Source organism: Thalassophryne amazonica, chromosome 14 (genome assembly GCF_902500255.1).
Source record: "Thalassophryne amazonica chromosome 14, fThaAma1.1, whole genome shotgun sequence".
Taxonomy (NCBI): Eukaryota; Metazoa; Chordata; class Actinopteri; order Batrachoidiformes; family Batrachoididae; genus Thalassophryne; species Thalassophryne amazonica.
In genome coordinates, this window is record NC_047116.1 from 92990603 (window position 1) to 93007950 (window position 17348).

Genomic DNA, 17348 nt, shown 5'->3' on the forward strand with positions numbered 1-17348 from the left:
CCAGGATTCATCCGTGAAGAGAACACCTCTCCAACGTGCCAAACGCCAGCGAATGTGAGCATTTGCCCACTCAAATCGTTACGATGACGAACTGGAGTCAGGTCGAGACCCTGATGAGGACGACGAGCATGCAGATGAGCTTCCCTGAGACGGTTTCTGACAGTTTGTGCAGAAATTCTTTGGTTATGCAAACCGAATGTTTCAGCAGCTGTCCGAGTGGCTGGTCTCAGACGATCTTGGAGGTGAACATGCTGGATGTGGAGGTCCTGGGCTGGTGCGGTTACACGTGGTCTGCTGTTGTGAGGCTGGTTGGATGTACTGCCAAATTCTCTGAAACGCCTTTGGAGACGGCTTATGGTAGAGAAATGAACATTCAATACACGAGCAACAGCTGTGGTTGACATTCCTGCTGTCAGCGTGCCAATTGCACGCTCCCTCAAATCTTGCGACATCTGTGGCATTGTGCTGTGTGATAGAACTGCACCTTTCAGAGTGGCCTTTTATTGTGGGCAGTCTAAGGCACACCTGTGCACTAATCATGGTATCTAATCAGCATCTTGATATGGCACACCTGTGAGGTGGGATGGATTATCTCAGCAAAGGAGAAGTGCTCACTATCACAGATTTAGACTGGTTTGTGGGAGCAAAACCAAAATGGGAGCAAAACCAAAAGTGTTGCGTTTATATTTTTGTTGAGTGTATATATATATATATATATATGTGGGTTGTATGTCACGTGACATGGATTATTCATACTATTTGTTGTTGTGTTTCATTAACCACGCAATAATTCTTTTTTAGTGTGCAGTTTTGTGCTATTTGAAATTTGCTATTGCATGCCCTGACCACTGCATACGCTCACACTCCCGGGGGCAGCGTTATGGCTAAACTTGATTGCATTTGTTTTGCTGAGGGACAATGATTTGAAGGAGTTAATTGACGGTGCTAAATCTTCTAACACAAAAAAGTAAAAAACCCCGGTTTGGTCAGTTGTAGTTCTGTTGTTTTTTATTATAATGTTTGGAAAGAGGTGTCATTTGATTTAAAACGGTGATTCGCTCTGAAGTTATTCAGACCGAAATCTGCGCAGCTTTTTGAGCTTAGTCCCACAAAACAGAGGATAATATTATTGTTATTATTATTATTATTATTTAATTTACCTGATGGACAACTTCAGTTTACGCACCAGCTGGTCCTCACACCAGACTTGCCGCTTCTGAAAACCAGCGAATCAGAGAATCACTGAACAGCAGGTCGAAGTGCTGCTTTGTTGCTTCAAGCTTCAAGCAGACCTGCTGCTTTACTGCAATAAACATAGAGAAATATCATTTTCTCGATAAACACCCTCAAAAACAACATTCGCTAAACTGTCCCTGGTGCATTCAATGTGCCTCAGAAAAAATCTATGCAAGCAGGCAGCAAGCAATGCAACACAATTCCTTGTCAATTGAATCGATGCACAATGAATGAATCAATGCACTCATATCGCGCACATTTGTATCTAGATACCAATTTGTATCGATTAATCTCCACATGCTTTATATATATATATATATATATATATATAGTTACATCCAGAGATTGACAAATTCTGCAGCAGTAGTAGACGGAGAACATCCCAAATACATGTCCTGTACACATGTACAGTAAGCACAGCACCCGGAACAACCATCACACACGCGCACCAACACAGGTTATGTAGAGTGAGTGTGAGCGGAGGAGAGCGTTTAATGGTTGTGTGACAGAGAACAAAGCTTTTGCTGAAGCAAGCACTGCTGCACCTGATCGTCCTGTTTCTGAGGGAACCAGAGCAAAGGGGCAGCAGAGCAGGTGGTCAGACATTTTCCACTATAGGGCCAAGTAAATTAGGAGCCGGCAAACCAATTTTTAGCTGCTGTGTATGAAATTTTGAGCATGTTTTTCTGCCGTGGTACTGAGGATATTGGGAAGGGGAAAAAATCTGATAGTTTGAAATAACTGGACTTGCCTGCACCAACGGTGACTTGGTAGAGCGATATCTCACTCTGTGTGTCCCCCGTGTGACCCTTTGAAATGTGAAGACTGTGCACGTGCAGTTCTGCTCTTCAGAATGGCTGCTGGTGAGTTTATGTGTGTTTTGTGAAATAGATGTGTCGTTTAACCACATCAGAGGGTGCTGTGTTTTTGGAGCAGGGTCCTGTTGGTCCTGCACATGAGAAAAACTTGCACATGAGAAAAACCTAAACTAGATTTGTTTTAGGCCAATAAGCATTTTAAAGAGAGGATTTTGCTCATTTATCTTTTTAGTAAGTTAAGTATGATTGATGGTAAGCATCGTGAATATTCCACTTTACAAGAAAGCATATTTTATGTGCAGCCACTTTTTTGAAGTGAAGGACTGACATACTCACCTGTCAGTCTTTGGGAGCCAGACACTGTTCGGACCACTGTTTGCTTCAGGCTGACAGAGCAAAGGATTAATTACCTATTTAAATGTTTTGTCTGTTGGCAAATTTGTCAGTCTCCCTTGGAGTTGGGCCACTAATGGAAAGATGATGTTACATTTCCACGGAGTTCTGCACTCAGCAGAAGGATTTCCTCAGCATAAATATGCTGCATTTGAGCAGAGTTTGGCGCTCTGGAAGCATGACATCATGTTTCCTCACTCAAACAACTCAACTCTGCCATGCCTCCTTGCTGAGAGAGAGAGACAGAAAGAAAACGAGAGTCACAGACAGAGCGCAGTGTCTATTTCTGCAAGACATGGAACTGCGCTTACTGTGTCGGTCCTTTCACCATTAGTGGTGGATCTCTGGCCAATCAGAAGGCACTTCTGTATTTGAATGATCCCCTGACACCAGGGGGATCAAGGTCACAATGAGATATTCAAGATATTGTCATTGCCACTCTTCTTAGCACTATATCTTGAGAACCAGTTGACCAATTTCATTCATATTTAGCATAAGGGTGTACTTGGGTGATCCTCGAAACTTTAACTTGTATTACTGATTTGTGTGGGATATGTTATCTTCTGATGACCCTTGTTTGATCTGTCACAGTTTGACTTGGGTTTTATGATTAACATTTTTAAGAGTTGCTTTATGGACTCAACATTTACTAATATGACAGACATATCTATTGGCTGCTTGACAGTTGTTTGATGACTCTGCTGCATTTTGGACCATGAACATAAATTTTTCATTACTCCTCCCCAGGTACACAGGTCCATATAATTGCTTTGTTTTTACTCTTTTTTTTTGTTGCAAAATTTATGGTGAATTTAAAAAATGCATCACTCACAACATGTATAGTCTGCCCAGTCTGCTCCCGCAGGAAGTATAAAGTGGGAGTCACTTCATTCCTGAGGGCACACTTGTTTCACAGGCGGCAACTCCTGCTGTTGTGCATCTATTAAGAAGTAAATTTCTAGAACCTGAATACAAGACAACACAATTATTTTCAATTATTTCTCTTATATTCAGAACACTGGGGTATTGGTTTGCTGGAAATGTATAAAATATGACTCCTTTAAATGAACTGATTACATTGCTCAATTTGAACAGAGATTTTCAGCTAAGACATACAGTACTTTAGTTTCATAAACTATTCTCCGAAACATTACTAATTACCAGTTGAGTCCAAAATCTTTGTCTTATTATGCTTTAGATGTAAGAAACAGCAAATAACAGTCCATTCTCCACAGATCCACACCTTCAAATGTGAAGCAATGAGGAAAAAAAGGAAAAAAAAAAACACAATATTTTGTAGCTTTTATGCAAATCTGACATTTCCCTTGCCGGCTTTGACAGAGCCTGGTTCTGTGTTGACTACAGATACCTGCCCGTGTTAGTGCTGAGCGAGCAGCAGCCCCTTGCTGCTTTGGGTCTTTATTATTTGTTATCAGTGCATTAATATCTGTCAAGTGGAAATTACAGACAGCAAAGTCTTAAAACTGAACTGCATGTATTTACAGAATTTGTGAGGAATGCACATCAAATCCATCAGCGCAGAGGAATAACACGCTTGCACTTTTGGGGTTGTATTGAAATGCATAGCTTGCATTTGCTTCTCAGTTCTGTCAAAAAAAGATCAAAGTAAAGATATATATATATATATATATATATATATATATATATATATATATATGTATATATATGTATGTATATATATCTATATATATGTATATGTTTTAAATTTAGAAGCAGCAACGTGAAACTCAACAAGCCTTCCTGCTCCTCCCCGTTTGGACGGTGAGCTAAACTGAGATGTCCAATAGATGGAGCTTTTGGACGAGCTTAGAAAACTGACAGTCTGTTTTGTTTTTGTTTTGTTTTTGTTTTTTTTCTGAAGAGGACATCAGCCTTCATCATCTCTATTTCATTATAATATCCACCATGAATCTCTTTGCATAAAACTAGTGTTCACTGCAAAACCCTGTGTTAAGTCTGTGCATTAATTTAATAACACTTTTTTTAACACTTTTTTAAATTTAATAACACTTTGACATCACTCTTAAAGTAGTGACTTATTAAATCTCTGACTGTGTTACAAGTGACCCTGAAGCTCAATAAAAGGCTGCTAGGGGAGCTACGACTACTACCTTTGCACCTCCCCCCGGACTAAATTAAACCAACTGTTTTAGGTTCCTTAGATGACCCCAAAACACAATCAGGATGTTCCCAAAAATAAAAACTGGCCTCAAGCAGTTATCCAAGATGGCTGCCAAAACAGGGTTTTTTTTTTTTCTTCTTCTTTCACTAAAACACCTTTACACAACATATAAACAGCTTAAATATCACAGGGATTCAATGGGAAGACCATTGCAGGTCACATTTGTGCCTAAACTAAATTCATTCATGGGTTTAAGATTCAAAATGGCGTCCAAAATGGCTGCCAATAGACTCTTATCGTTAAAATACATAGTAGGAACAAACAATAGACTTAATAATGACAGAAATCATTGGTGTTTTAGTGAGAAAAAAAAACTATTTTGGTGGCCATCTTGGACGCCATCTTGGATAACTGGCTTGAAGCCAGTTTTTATTTTTGAGAACATCCTGATTGTGTTTTTGGGGTCATCTAAGGAACCTAAAAAAGTTGGTTTGGTTTAGTCCTGGGGGGGTGCAAAGGTAGTGGTGGTAGCTCCCCTAGTATGCCACGCTAATGCGTGTACGCACTGCTACAAACTACCCACACTGTCAAAAAAAGGCAACATGCTCTGTGACAGATCACCGCCTGTCATCTGCGGGTCACAAACAGCAGTGGGACTGAAGCGCTATTGGTCGAGACAAAGAGATATGACTCGTGAATGGTTTTCATGTGCCAGATGTGCTTGCATATCTTTCAGGTTTGGTATTTAGTGGTGGCACAGGCTGTGAGCTTTCATTTCCTCTGTGAGATGGTAAATAAGCCCGGCATCCTCTGGGAGGGACGACATAAAACACTGTGTGGTTTGCAGACCTCGGTGGCTGCCAGAGGCATAACTAAACCACGGAACATCCAGTTCTATCAAGCAAAGGCAATATTCTGGATATCTGTGTTCATCCAACTCAGGAACACTGTGGTATAAGGAAACAATAAAAAAAAACATATGTGCAATATAAAGGAGGAGATGCCACTTTGATTGTTGCTTAAATTATCCTTTGCAATAGGAAAAATAATTGCTGCACAGTTTATCAACACAAATGGAAAGGTGCCGTTTTTCTTGTTCGACTGAGTTGTGCAGTTTTGAGTGACGGCACATTTTTGATGCTCTCCTGGACTTGGCACATGTGTTTAGAGCGGCTGAATTCACATTTAAATATGGCTTTTCTCTAGAGGTCCCAGCCCCATGTGATGTGACCCGCATGACTAATTCCATTTAAAGGGGAATAACATGCATTAAGGAGCTCACTTCTCCGCCTGGCATTTGCATAATTTTGTTTGGCAACTTGGAAAAAGGCCATTAACGGTGTCAAGACGCGCACTGTAAAGGATAGGGGCGATGGCAGATCAATACTTTATTTCAACATCTTAAGCAGCATCCCGATCAGGAGGCATTCACTGATTCAAATTCGTGCTGGAGTCTTGTGACGCGACCATTAGCTCCCGATAAGAAAACAACGTCGTACTGCCTCGCTTAATCTCTGACAGACACATCTGCCAGATCAATAGTCTTTTACTTTTTTTGTTCCTAACACAAGATTGATTGCCAGGAACTGCTGCGTGTCCGATTCCTCTTCTCACACTCCTTATTATTGCTTCAATTGGAGACCTTATTGTAGGGTGCCATTAAAAAGTGCCCACCACCCCAGATTTACACCAAAAAGCGGATGTTTGGCACAGTCACCTCTGACACCCTTCAAAGGGCGGGAGAGACATCGGGAAGCTGCCTTGCAGGAGGCACGTGGATGACCGCGGGAAGTTGCAACTGCAGCCAGTGAGGAGGAAATAATCACAGTGTTACCTTCTCATGAATTATGAAGCAGGCTGTGCCTATTTTAGCCCGAGTCAAAATGCTGCATTTTCATCGGAGGGTCTGAGTCAGTGTGCACTGGTGGTGGTGTTTTTTTTATTTTTTGACAGCAGTATTACTGCTGATAAGCGAAGCCGTGCAAGCTGATCAAGTAGTGAGACAACGGCTGAGCGCGGCAGCAGCACAGCAGCGGCGCTCTGTAGTCAGTAGGAGCTGTGGCGGCAGAGGCATCAGCAGCAGCGCTATCAGTCACAGCACAGGCAGCGGCGGCAGCAGCAGCACCCCACAAACTCTCCTCCTGCTTCTCCTCTTCTTCCTGGAGTTGGATCCTGTGCAGAGGACAAAAGCCAAGGAAGTTGGGAGGAAGTGATCACGGGCTGAAAGCTGCCGTCCAAAACCAAAACAACAACTACAACTAAACTAATCGCAGACCTGGCTGCCCCCATGCCTATCGAATTTGTTTGCAAAATCAAATTTGCAGAGGAGGACGAGAAGCAGAAAGCAAAGCAGGATGGGGACAAGGAGAGCCTGATAGAGGAGAGCTGCACACCTCCGGCCAAGGACTTGGCCGGATTTGCTAACTCCTGCTCCCTACATGGGATTAACCACATCTTTGTCTCTGGACGCCTGGGCATCCGGCAGACTCTCTGGGCTCTTGCCTTTTTGACTTCACTGGCACTGTTCCTGTACCATGCGGCGAAGTGTGCTATCTCTTACCTCGAGCACCCTCATGTGACCGCTCTGAACGAAGAGGCCACCCCAGAGATGGTTTTCCCCGCCGTCACCATCTGCAACATCAACCGCTTCCGCTTCTCCGCGCTCACCGATGCCGACATCTACCACCTGGCCAACCTGACGGGTTTGCCGCCCAAAAACCGAGACGGGCACAAACCTACCGATTTAATGTACCCCGCCCCGGACATGCAGGACATCTTCAACAGGACAGGGCATCAGATAGAAGAGATGCTCATGAGCTGCAATTTCAGTGGACAGAACTGCTCGGTGGACGACTTCTCTGTGGTGAGTGCACCAACTTTGTCAAAGTCACACACACACACACACACCCAAAAATGCATGAGTCTTTATTGAAACTTTTCATCAAACAAGTTGTGCAAAACTGACACTTTTTGTATTTTAATCACTGTCAGTACTCAGATGTTACTTTGATGTTCTTCTTGTTTGCAAAAACTACTGAAATGCATGAAAGCAAAAAGGGGGTAACATTTTATGGCAGGGGCAATTGAAATTCTCATTGTGTTGGCACTCACCTCCAGGGGCCACTTGGTTTCCATGATGCATTTGTGCATGCAGGATTCAGCGCTTCGGCTGAGTCACTGAGCTCTATTTCTTTACTAAGTTCTAAAGCAGCAACAGTGCTTCTCTCCAACCATGTGCAGCAGAATCTGCTCAGTCACACAACAAAGGTTGCTGCTAAAGAAGGGCTGGTGGTGGGGGACAGAAAACATATTGTTATTTCATGTAGTTGTATACTTTTTTCCAAAGCAAACTGCGCTTTTACGCCGCCTCCATCTGCAGCAGCTGAGAGCGCGCGGCAACAAAATTGTTATCAAAAATAACCACCCCTCTCTCTCTCTCTCTCTCTCTCTCTCTCTCTCTCTCTCTCTCTCTCTCTCTCTCTCTCTCTCTCAGCTGCTTCTCTCCCTGAGCTCTTGCACCTTTCAGGAGGGAAGCAAGCCGCTTCCAATGTTGTATTTCAATCTCGCCACTGCAAAGATTAAATATTTAAAGACAAACATACATGATTTTTGCATTAGTCAGATTGACTAAAAGGGATGGAACAGTTTTGGAGAGAGTAAGCGAGAGACAGAGAGAAAGAGAGTGAGAGAGAGAGAGAGCTTGGGTGAAGGAGGGAGTTTGTGGCTGTGTTCTGTGCACTATTTATTAAATGCGCTCTCCTTGCAGGAGATGGATTTCCTCGTCTTTCTTCGTCTCTCCTGCAGGAATAGGAATATGCAATTGGTTTAGTGATGACAAAGTGCACGTGTCGCCTCCTAACAGGGTGTATAGACACTGATGTGCTCACCTTCCTCAGCCCAGAGGATCGGGTCTCATCACAACGATGGCACTATAAGTCACCTTTGATGTGCCAAATGACGCCAGACAAATAACGACATTTCACTCCAAGCGCGCGTGCACACACACACACACACAGACACTCGCTTTTTGGCACCAAAGTAGCAGTGACATGAGAATGGATCGTCTTCGGAAAAGTTTTTGTAAACGTCGCAAGTCGTTCCTCGAGGGTGGGGGCGGGGCCGGGGATGCCAACAACTTTGATGAAATGCTGTTTGTAACAATGTGACTCTAGAAGTTTAGAAATTCTCACGCATTGACATAGATGATCTCGGACATGCTTGGCACTTGCTCATCTCGCTAATGAAGAGACTTTTCCAACGTGTGTCCCGCGTTACTCGTTGAAATGTCCTGTCGCGGTGTTTGGTCACTTCTCGACTTCATCACCAATTAAAATCCTGCTGAAGTTTGCTAAGCCGCCGCGTGGCTCCTCTCGCCGATGTGATCTGCATATGATTTTGAGATTTGTTACGGGCTGCTGGCTGCTGTCATGCATGACAAATCACTGGTCGTGACTCCTGATGGGGGAGCACCACTGGGAGTGGAGTGGGAAGAAGGGAGGATGTGCACTGGGAATGGGGATAGGGAATGGGGGGGGGCAGCAAATGGACAGCATATGGACAAGCGAAGTCTTTCAAACGTTTTCACGTCTGCACTCGGGCGTGACCACAAAGCTGGGATTTGTCTCACTCGGCCTGAATATTAAAGCGAGCCATTACCACAGGTGATGTGCCATTAATCATATGCGAGTGTGTACAAAGCCCGAAAGGTCATTACTCTTCCTGAGTCAACACGGGCTTGTAATGCCTTTTATTTCACTGATCATTCTGGGAGCTCCAGATGTTTTATTTCGGGAAAAGCTGTGAACACTGCCTGGTGGAACATAATTGATATATTCTCTGATGTTTTAGCTCTGCTGTATGTTATTCATTGAGAAACACAGTTGTTGCTTCTACTTTGTTTCATTATTTACTGCAGTTATTCTTTGTATTTGTCAGGATTCTCCTCATATTTACTCAAAGTTTACATCTGAAAATATATGAGCTTCGGGATGAGAATATATGCACAACCTGGTCCGATTCATTCATTTCCCTGCGATTCAGTATTCTGCAGTCTCCCATCTCATATTAAATGTTAAAAATATCTCTCAGAGTGAGGAGCGAGAATGTGTGATTGAATTTGCATCATCGTGTAGCAGCCAAATGGACTGGCGTGTTTATTCCACGTAGGTGATAATAAGGCCGTTCTTTTTAATTAAAGATTACATTATTGACTCGGATTAATCAAAGAAAATAAAGCTGAGTCAACAAGCCGTGAATAAACAGATTAATATTTTTTTTGCCAGTCTAACTCGGAATAATTGTTGCTGTGTTTTGTGGCGGCGTTTCAGAGAGCAGCATCGAGCCCTTTGGCTTTTTTAAACAGAGCTCTGAATTGGTTTGCTCTGAATCTCAGCTCTGTTTGCTGCTGCATTATCAGATTTTGCTCTAAGCAAGGACAGATCACTTCTGCATATATTCATGGAGATAACGAAAGCGCTATAGGGTGGCATGCAGGGTGATCTATAAAAACCTGGGTTAATGGGGACGGCACTGCAATCTGTCACCGCACTCACTCAAGCCCCGTTTTCTGCCTTTATAGATAATTGATTGTTTAATGGTATAACCCACAAATGATGGTGAACCCCCCCCCCCCAACTCCCCGAAATCTATCGCACTGTGATGAAATGTTAAACCACATTAATGTAAATCAATATTGAAAAGAACACCAACAAAAGAAAAAAAAAAGTCATTTTCAGAGCTGATCTCTAAAGGGTGAGTTGTTCTTGTGTGATTTGAAAATAAATAATTGTTATTTATATTCAAGAATATGGCACATATTACAGCCCATAACACCACACACAATTAAAACAGCCCATCCCAGAAAGAAATATTAAAATTTTCCTTCCACGTCAACAATTTTTGGAACATAGTCCAGGCCAGTAGTCAGGTTCACAGGTGTTTCTTTGCGTGAAACTTTGTGAGTATAAGTCGCACCTCTTGAAAAAGCCTTTCGTTCGGCAAAAACCATATATAAGTCACACTGGAGGACAAGTCGCATCTTTTTTCTGTATTACCAGCTCTTCATGTTGGGATTTTTGTGTGTTGTTGTTGCAGTGTACTTTTTATTATTGCCATTTATTCCTTTATTATTGGAGACTTTTTTGGTATTTGTTGTTATGAGTGTATATATATATATATATATAGATGTGTGTGTGTGTGTATATATAAATGATAAAAGGTGTGGGTGTTTATAAGCTTTTGCTTACACCCTTTGGCGACACAAAACTGTGAAATTGTTTGAGTTTTTTGTTTTACATACTTTTTTGTTAAGTATGTGTGTGCCAAATAAACTCATTCATTCATTCATATTATTTTGTTTAGTACTTTGATTCCTGGGGAAGTCCGATATAATTAATCATTGTAATTATTAACAATAACAAATGTGTGATTTTTCAGCATAAAAGTCGCACTGGAGTATAACTCACAGAACCTCCCAAACTAGGAAAAAAAAAATGCAACTTATACTCCAGAAAACATGGTATACATTTTTTTAATAGTGAATACTGAGTCTGAAAACCAATGTCATTTACATCAACACACACAGACAAATAAAAATGGCTATCACATGTTCTTTTAATCCATCTAGCAGCTACATCAAAATAGCTAACAATAATATCTGGGTCAAAATATGACCCGTGGCACCCTGGTGAGAGGTCATTGATAATACACATAAATAATAACATCTTTCCTTTTCAGTTTTGAAATGAAGTTTAAAATAACCCAAAAATATTTATAATTATTTCTTAAAAATGTAATATCAAACAAAGCTGCAGGATTTAAATTACATTAATCTTCATTTATCTGCTAATAAATTTTAATTTCAAGTGGTTAGTGTACTTGGTGCAGCAGGTTCCCGGTTCAAATCCCACCCCTGCCACATTTCTCCATGTAATGTGGAGTTGCATCAGGAAGGGCATCCGGCATAAAACCTGTGCCAATTCAACATGCAGATCCACGTTGGATTTGCTGTGGCGACCCCGAGTGCAAACAAGGGAGCAGCCGAAGGGTCTTACCCTATATCATATGTATGTGGAAATATTTCTTCTTCATCTCATGTGTTGATGAAGAACATGATCAATGGATTGCGAAGATTTTTAGATTTCAGCGAGGGCCATGACATTATAATTTTTTGGAAAGGACACATTTAAGGGGAAAAAAATCATCTGCATAGGTACAAAACCAAACAACAACCAAAGCCAACTGAAATCTGTTTTCTGTATACTTGAACAGCATAACAGCTTCCACTGTGGTGTAATGTTTTTTGCCAAAGACAGATGATGTGCTGCCAGAAGATGGTTTTGCTGTGTATTTTTGATAACAGTTAACAGATGTTTAGAAGAATATATACTGTGTGCAAACTGTATGTTTTCTTTAAAAGGAAACTATACATTTAGATTTAAGGGTGTAATTTCAGTAAGCACTTACATTTTTGAAGAAAATTAATACTGGATTAAAACCCTACATACTGGTCAAAAATGATGATAATTTGGGTTTTAAAGGAGGAGTAAATTTCCATGACTCAGGGCGTGATGACCCAGAGTCGAACTCACAGGCCTGGTGATTTTCTACCAAGTGGTTTCATCACACCTGCATAAATGATGTCATGAATAATTGTTTTGATTGGTGTAAGATTTGCTAAGTTTCTTCAAAGCTGTCCAGGGTTTTTCTGAGTACTGTAGAATGCTTCCTTTGCCGGCAAGTAAACTGTCATTCTGACACTCAGAAGTTTCTCTGACCCTCTGAATAATTTTTAGGTGAAGTTTTGAATAATTGGGCACAGATAAAATACTCAGTTTGTCTTGTGTCCAAGGGCACTGTCTGGCAATTTTCTGCAACACCACCAAGAGAATTAATTCAATGAGATGGATGTCTGACAATGGTATAATCACTAGTTGGAATTAGGACCCTAAAAATACTATATGTTGGTTCTGTCATCCTTGAATGGTATCAAGTGAATGATGGACTGAATGATCTACTGAATCATTTTCAGTGGTTACCATCCAGGATTAGATTTTTTGAAAACAATGTAAGGATCACAAATCTGTTACTTTGGGCTATCAAACAAGGATTATCCGATTTAATGAAGCCACTAGATTGATTACAAGCAGCAAGATAACAAAATAAACACTTTGTGGTCACCATTTTGAACAACCAAGATGTCCGCTATGTCAGTGTGAACACGATTTCATGCCAAGTTCTTGACGGCATCATGATTTAATTAATTCGTTTATGATACCATTGTGAAATGGAGTACATTTTTGTGATGGTGTTGCAAAAATTGTTGTGTTAATATCAGGAAAGTTGGAGTGATACAGGGGCGCCATAGGCTTTATGCTTAGGGTTGGGGTTAAAATGAATGAAGTTGAAGGAGTTGGTCTCATTTTATTGTTTTAAAGGTTTTTTTTAAAGGACCTTGCAGAAAGGCAGACTGTCTGTCACTGTTGTTAAATTGATTTAGGACCAAGGTTTTTATGATGACGTTGTTTGGCTATGTTGAGTGAAAGTGTGTCTATGCATTTATTTGTAAGTGTTTTTGTATTTATTTGTAACCGCGTTGCTGCCAATTTTCAATTTTAATTTTTATTTCATTTATATAGTGGCAAATTACAACAGACTTGCCTCAAGGCACTTCGCACAAGTAAGGTTACTAACCTCCAGAGCAGCAGTGGTAAGGAAAAACTCCCTCTGAGGAAGAAACCTCAAGCAGACCAGACTCAAAGGGGTGACCCTATGCTTGGGCCATGCTACAAACATAAATTACAGAAATAATTCACAGAACAATTCACGGACGAATATACAAGAATTGCTGTTGGTGCACAGGACAGGAGGGTCGCCAACACAAACACAACTCCCATCTCTGGATGGAGCTGCACCTTAAACAGAGAAAAAAACAGAATCAGGCATCAGAAAGACAAAAAATACTGTATAATTTGCCAGCATTAATCAACAAGAAAAACAGAAGAAATACTAAGGTGATCGCCAGCCGCTAGCTCTAAGCTTCACTAAAAGACCCAGAATTTAGGTGACGTTGAGACCGCAGCCCGCTCCAATTACTAATAACATGAATTAAAAGAGTAAAAAGTGTAAAACAAAACTGTACCAGTATGCTAGCCATATGAAAGGGAAAAGAAGTGAGTCTTAAGTCTGGACTTGAAAGTCTCCACAGAATCTGACTGTTTTATTGACGCAGGGATTCCACAGAACAGGGGCATGATAAGAGAAAGCTCTGTGACCCGCAGACTTCTTATTCACCCTAGAGACACAAAGTAGTCCTGCACCCTGAGAACGTAAAGCCCGGGCTAAAGGTTTAATTAGGTCAGCTAGGTAGGGAGGTGCCAGTCCGTGAATAATTTTATAGGTTAGTAGCAGAACCTTAAGATCTGATCTCACTGAGACAGGAAGCCAGTGAAGAGACGCCAAAATGGGTGTAATGTGGTCGAACTTTCTGCTTCGTGTCAAAAGTCTGGCTACAGCATTTTGAACCAATTGGAGAGCCCTAATGCTAGACTGCAGCAAACCAGAAAATAGAATATTGCAGTAGTCCAATCTAGAAGAGATGAACACAAGGATCAGGGTCTCAGCATCAGCCATAGACAGGATAGGACGAATCTTCGCTATATTTCGCAGGTGGAAGAAAGCAGTCCTAGTAATATTTCTAATATGGAGGCCAAAGGACAACGAAGGATCAAAATTACCCCAAGGTTCCTCACTTTGTCAGTGTGATGTATGACACACGAGCCGAGGCTGAGTGTTAACTGGTCAAATTGATGCTGATGTCTCACTGGACCAAGAACCATCATTTCAGTCTTTTCAGAGTTTAAAAGTAGGAAGTTTCTAGACATCCAACTTCTCACTGCTGCAAGGCAATCTTCTAAGGATTTTATGTGAACGAGATTACCAGCAGTTATTGGCATATATAACAGTATCATCTGCATAGCAGTGAAAGGTAATCCCAAAACGCCGCAATATGTGCCCAAGGGGTGCTATATAAAGGGAGAAAAGCAGGGGGCCTAAGACAGACCCCTGAGGAACCCCAAATTTCATGTCACTAAGGTTAGAGGTAGTGTTATTGTACAAAACACAGTGAGAACGACTGGTCAAGTATGACGTCAGCCATGCAAGGGCACTCCCTGCCACTTGCCAGGACACTCTTGCAAAAAGAGATTTTTGATCTCATTGACTTTTTATCCTGGTTAAATAAAGGTTTGATGATGAATGATGATCAATGAGCAAAGGTAGATTGTGTGACAAATTTGTAGCACATTTCATGACAGTATCATGAAAAAAAACATGAGAGTGGGCTGGTCAGTGTCCATGTAAATGGCTTTTCATTTTCAATTTCAATTCAATTTATTAATTTATATTGCACCAACTCACAACAAAGTCACCCCAAGGTGCTTCACACAATTCATAACAACACAAAGTAATTTAAAATCAAAATTAAAATCAAGAAAAGCACAATAAAAAGATAAAACACAGTAGAATAAAAGAAATTACAAAGCAAACATAAAAAAAAATTAGATTAATGATAAGACAGTCTTAAAAAGTAGGTCTTCAGTCTTGATTTAAAAGTCTCCACCGTGTCAGACTGCCTAATAACTGCAGGTAAATTGTTCCAAAGAGTCGGACCATGGTAGGAGAAGACTCTATACCCCACAGACTTCTTGTTCACCCTCAGAACACACAGAAGCCCTGCGCCCTGCGAACGCAAGGGCTGCGCAGGTACATAGGGCTTAACCAAGTCCGCCAGGTAAGAAGGTGCCAGTCCGTGAACAGTTTTATAAACCAACAATAAGACTGTTGGTTTATAAAATTTTCTTACATGATCGATCATTATTATTGTGTATTTTTGCAAATACAACACACATTTTGTCATGTTGTCAAAACATTTATTTAAATTTTTTTGAAAGGAGCATGACTGTGATTTGTTTTTGATCTTTGTAGCCTGTAGTGATGTCATCACCAAAGGTCTTTTGGTCTGAAGATTAAAAAACATATGTATAACTTTGCTGATCGACCAAACCTTTCAACAAAATTATATTTGTCCACATACAACCATGGCATTATCATTTTATTTATTTATTATAATTTCTTATTTTGCATGTTTTCAGTAATTCTAGTCAACAGACACGGGCAAACAGTCGCCTTCTGTACACCAAACCATGAAGACCAAAGCCAGCCTGCTGCATTTAGAAATGTATGTGTGTCTGTACCAGACGTAAAGGTCATATACGCTGGGTTCGAGCCAGATCATGTCAGCAATGTTTCTCCTGGTCAGAAAATCATCTATGTAAAAAAAAAAAACTAAAACCAGTCATGACAGAAACAACAGAGTGAGTGGTATTGTTAATGTTCTAGTTCTTTTTTTTTACTGAAGTCATGCAAATATTGTTGAACATCAAACTGGAAAGCCAAATCAAAAATATACACCAGTCTACAGATGCCAGTGGACACCCATCCAAAAAAAAAAAAAAAAAGAAAGAAAGAAAATATTGGGAGGAAGTCAGATTGCCCAGTCCAGGATGAGAGCTTCCTCTGGTGCACTTCCTTCCTTTTTTTGTTGCCGAAACAAGGCCTTCCATCTCTTTTTGACAATGTGATCAGTCGGTTGGATGAAGTGTGTCGTCATCGTAACTGGAGGAGTTTCTTCAGGGGCAATCACACAGAAATGAGTCATGAAACTATTATTTTCCTGTGGTTCAGTGCCTCTGGTTTCAGTCTGAAACGTTTTATGTATTGTTTTGTGTATTTTTTTTTTAAGAGCACAGAAGGTCAGTTGTGTTTGGCTTTTTGTTGCCCTGAATGATGCCACCCCTGGGGGTCTGCCTGCCCCGTGCTTAAGGGCGCCGAGTCACCATGTAAAAGAGGTCTCAGTCTCAATAGGCTTTTTTTTATCTGGTTAAATGAAGGATATAAATAAATTATTTATAATATTTAGCTCCAAAGTCTAATTGTGCCAATAGGAAACCACAGACATACATGGCATCATGGTGGATTAGTGGTTAGCACTGTTGCTTCACAGCAAAAAGGTCATGGGATCGATTCCTACCTGTAGCACACCCTATGGAAGCTCCAGCCCTCCCCCCGACCCTTAATTACAGTAAGTGGGTATAGAAAAAGGATAGACAGAGTAATTCTACAGAAAATCAAACTTGAAATGTTCTTTTTTTAGTTGGAATAACGTGAAATCTACATAGGCCTGAAATAATCTGTCAGTTATCTGAAGATAATTCAGATAAAACCAAATAATCTGAAGATTTCTGTTCTTTAAGAAGGCCGATAGAGATTTCGATTATGTTATAGACTTGTGTTGTTTTTTGAGGGAAATCTCTCGACAACAAACAGACAAAATAAGTCATCTCTTATTCGGTACACCAGCAGCTTGTTTACTAAATTTAATGAAGAAATAAAAAAAAAAACCCAGACGACACTCAGAGAGTGCCAATACCTCTGACAAAATCCACCCACCCTTTGTTCATCTATCTCAAATTTAAAAATGCAAGTGGTGGAATGTTTCACTGAAATGCACATATCATAGAAATCAATGGAAGACAAGACACTGAAAATATTTGTTTAAAAATAACGATGGATGTACATCTGCTTCAAAATTCAATCAAAATGTTCCTTAACCTAAAGCCTGCAGTGGCACTCTTCTTCATTTTTCCTGCTGGCATAAAATAGGAGGAAAAAGGGGGCCTCAAAACATTATCCCCTTAGTG

The 17348-nt window shown here is 40.8% G+C and overlaps 1 protein-coding gene across 1 annotated transcript in view; it reads left to right on the forward strand.

Moving 5' to 3' along the window:
- Window positions 1-6712: 6712 nt before the first annotated feature.
- Window positions 6713-17348, forward strand: part of asic4a (acid-sensing (proton-gated) ion channel family member 4a) — a 253901-nt gene continuing 243265 nt past the window's right edge. The window contains exon 1 of the mRNA XM_034186256.1: window positions 6713-7453. Within this exon, the coding sequence (XP_034042147.1) occupies window positions 6878-7453 (576 nt within the window). The 5' untranslated portion in view covers window positions 6713-6877. The remainder of the gene's footprint in view (window positions 7454-17348) is intronic.